Below are 2818 nucleotides of genomic sequence, written 5' to 3' on the forward strand. Positions count from 1 at the left end.
CCATCAAAAGTGAGGTATTTCACTCTCCGTCATTCGCATTCCCCTTTCAAGGTCCGTTCCTGGCAGTAGAATTTTTGCTGTAAGGGTTCCAGCCAGGCAGCAGGAAGAAGTGGTAGCACTGGTGGAGGTGCAGAAAATGAGGCAAGGGGAGCTGTTGTCACCCATCAAAAGTGAGGTATTTCACTGGATTAGTGGTACGAGAGATTTAATTACCTGGGAAAGGGGCTGGGGTAAGGAAGCATAGCTGACATGAGGAAACCCAGACAGGGGCGGGGGGAGCATCTCATATTCCTGGAAAATGCCATTGATTAGCTCCTAAAATAAACTGTAAACAAATTTGAGAGCTGCAGTGGAGCAACAGCCTGTTTTACATCCTTGGGGAAGCACTTGTCTGGCATCTTTCCTATTCTCCGAGGGAATCTGCAGACAGTGTGAGCTAGCATGAGGCGTGGTGGGCCAATGCTGGCTGTCAGAGGGAACTGGGGCAGGCTTGTGAAGGTCACGTGCAGGCTGGCATAAGCACAGCAACCAGGGATGAGATGGGCTGATACAGAGCATGGTGTGGTATGGGCAATAGTTTGTCTGTTGAATTCTTGTGGCTTATTAATCTTTGGCTGGCTCCTTTTAAGATCTGTTGTCGTGAACAGCAAGGAAGAAAAACTGCACCGCTTTTGCACTAGGGACTCAGAAAGGAGTGGGATTAGGAGTAAAATTTCCATCCTGCTTGACAATAAAATGGGGATACAGCCAGAAGACATGGTATCCATGTTGTTCCTTATTGTGATCTTGGAAAATAATATTATCTGCTGCAACAAGTATAATTTGTTCTCCAGATCCACGGTGAGCAGACAAATTGGTAACAGAGGAAGGAAATTCAGGTTGGATATTAAAAGAACAAACAAGATAAACATGACAACTAGCCAGTAGTGAGGACGTGGAGCGGGCTGCCTGGGGAAGGTTGTAGAATGTCCTCCATGGGAATTGCTTCAGAACAGATTAGGTGAAGGCCTGCTGGGAGTGACCTGGGAAGAGGTGGTCCTGCCTGCCTTCCAGCTCAGCTGTTCCATGTTGAATGCGTGGAGGCAAAAGACAGGCTGAGAACATTAGTGGTTGTATTAACACATGGACTGTAACTGGGGTAGAGTTTCCCCATATAAATCTAGACACATGTCATACAGTCCCTCTCGTGGTGATCCACACCGAGTCTCCAGCCTCACCCTGGAGAGGACGGTGCTGCAGACCACTGCCACCTCTGCACTAGCCAACCTGCCAGCTTGGCGTATCAGCAGCCGATGTTTCCCTGCCTGTGCTGTTCATGGTGGGGGGGGCTCCTTCCCAGTGAAGGGCACTGGCTGAGACCTGCTTTGCCTGTTCATGGGGGGGGGGCTCCTTCCCAGTGAAGGGCACTGGCTGAGACCTGCTTTGCAGCTTCTGGGGTTTCTGCAATGGATTTCTTTCCTTAATCCTTTGTCTTTCTTCATCTTCCTTGTCCTTATTCTGTTGTAGGAAATGGAAATTTTGGATATAACCAGCATCCGAGATACCAGAGTAGGGCGATTTGCCAAAATTCCCAAGGTGAGTGCATAGCTTCATTTCTGCCGGTTGTTCATATGGGAAAGGCAAGGCTGCCTAGGGCTTTGGCATTAGCCGAGGCAGTTTACCCTGGCTTTCTGTTACAAGAAGGCGGAGAGGACTTTGTCTCCTTACATCACAACTGCGTAAATACAGAAAAGCCATCTTTACTCTTGTCCCCGAACGCCCCCGGGGTCTTCTGTGCACCTAAATAAAAGGCACATCCAGGCTATGGCATATGAGCTTGTTGGAAAGAATATGCCAGAATGCTGGGAAAACAACAATTCCCATTCCAAGTGCCTGCCAAAAGGCTCATTTTCTGTTGTGCACAGCGGCTGTGTTCTCCCCCCTGCCATACATCTGGCTAGCTTTAATCTTGGCCAGGCCTTTACGTTCGCTGAGCTATACTGGGAAGTCCTGCAGGAGACTTGTCATGCTTCTGTATTGAGTCACCAGAGCTTCTCTCTTGTGCAAAGATGCACAGGCTGGGTCAAGGCAGCTACAAACCTGTAGTTACAGTGAGATTCCAACGCAGTGTGTGGTGGGGCTCTTTTTTCCCTTTAAAGGGAAGAAAATGTAGTTTCAGAAAAACTAGTGGTTTTTTCTTTTTTTTTTCCCCCCCCCAAATAATTTTAAATTGTCTGCTTGCAGGGTGGCAGACTAAGGGAAGCATATGATTATGGCTTTGTTCTTGGTTTCAGTTACAATTTAAGCTTCCTGCAGCAAAGTTGTCCTTGTTAGGACTTTTTTTCTGGGTCTGTTTTTTGTTTGTTTTTAACTTTTCCATGTATGGAAAAGGCAAGCAGAAAATTGAAGTAAAGCGAGGATGTGAAAAGGAAACAAAGGAGTAAAGATAATGGCTCCATATGGTAACATACGTGATTCTCAGTCTAATGCAGAAGGGGAAGATTTTGCAATATATACTGAGAAACTCAAGCAGCCTCTTCACGTAAGTAGTACAGCTGTTTTCTTAATACTGCTCTGAAAATGTCTATTCAGAGTTCCCCAGGACTGATCTTTCTGAAAAGACCATAATGAGGTGGGTGCTAAAAGCCCAGCAGAGCTCAAGAACAGCACCCATCTTACACAGTTCTTAAAAATCATAATTCCTTCCGAGAAACTGCATTTCTTCTTGGAAATTCATTAGAATGAAACATATTTGCGTTTTCAACAAGCCTAAAACTTTGTCTGCAACTTATTTTGTGGGAGTGTCTGGGGAAAAAAGCTCTCGAAGTTTTTGTTTTGT

At 46.1% G+C, this 2818-nt stretch overlaps 1 protein-coding gene across 5 annotated transcripts in view; it reads left to right on the forward strand.

Moving 5' to 3' along the window:
* PLCB2 (phospholipase C beta 2) overlaps positions 1-2818 on the forward strand; it is a 63273-nt gene that overhangs the window by 19980 nt on the left and 40475 nt on the right. For all 5 annotated transcript variants that reach the window (XR_657784.2, XM_009283699.2, XM_019473235.1 and 2 more), the window contains one exon: positions 1507-1575. Coding sequence is in view for 4 of the 5 variants with exons in the window: in XM_009283699.2 (XP_009281974.1) it covers positions 1507-1575 (69 nt within the window). In the remaining variant the exon portion in view is untranslated. The remainder of the gene's footprint in view (positions 1-1506; positions 1576-2818) is intronic.

The sequence above is a fragment of the Aptenodytes forsteri genome, unplaced genomic scaffold (assembly GCF_000699145.1).
Source record: "Aptenodytes forsteri isolate BGI_AS27 unplaced genomic scaffold, ASM69914v1 Scaffold535, whole genome shotgun sequence".
NCBI classification, from domain to species: domain Eukaryota; kingdom Metazoa; phylum Chordata; class Aves; order Sphenisciformes; family Spheniscidae; genus Aptenodytes; species Aptenodytes forsteri.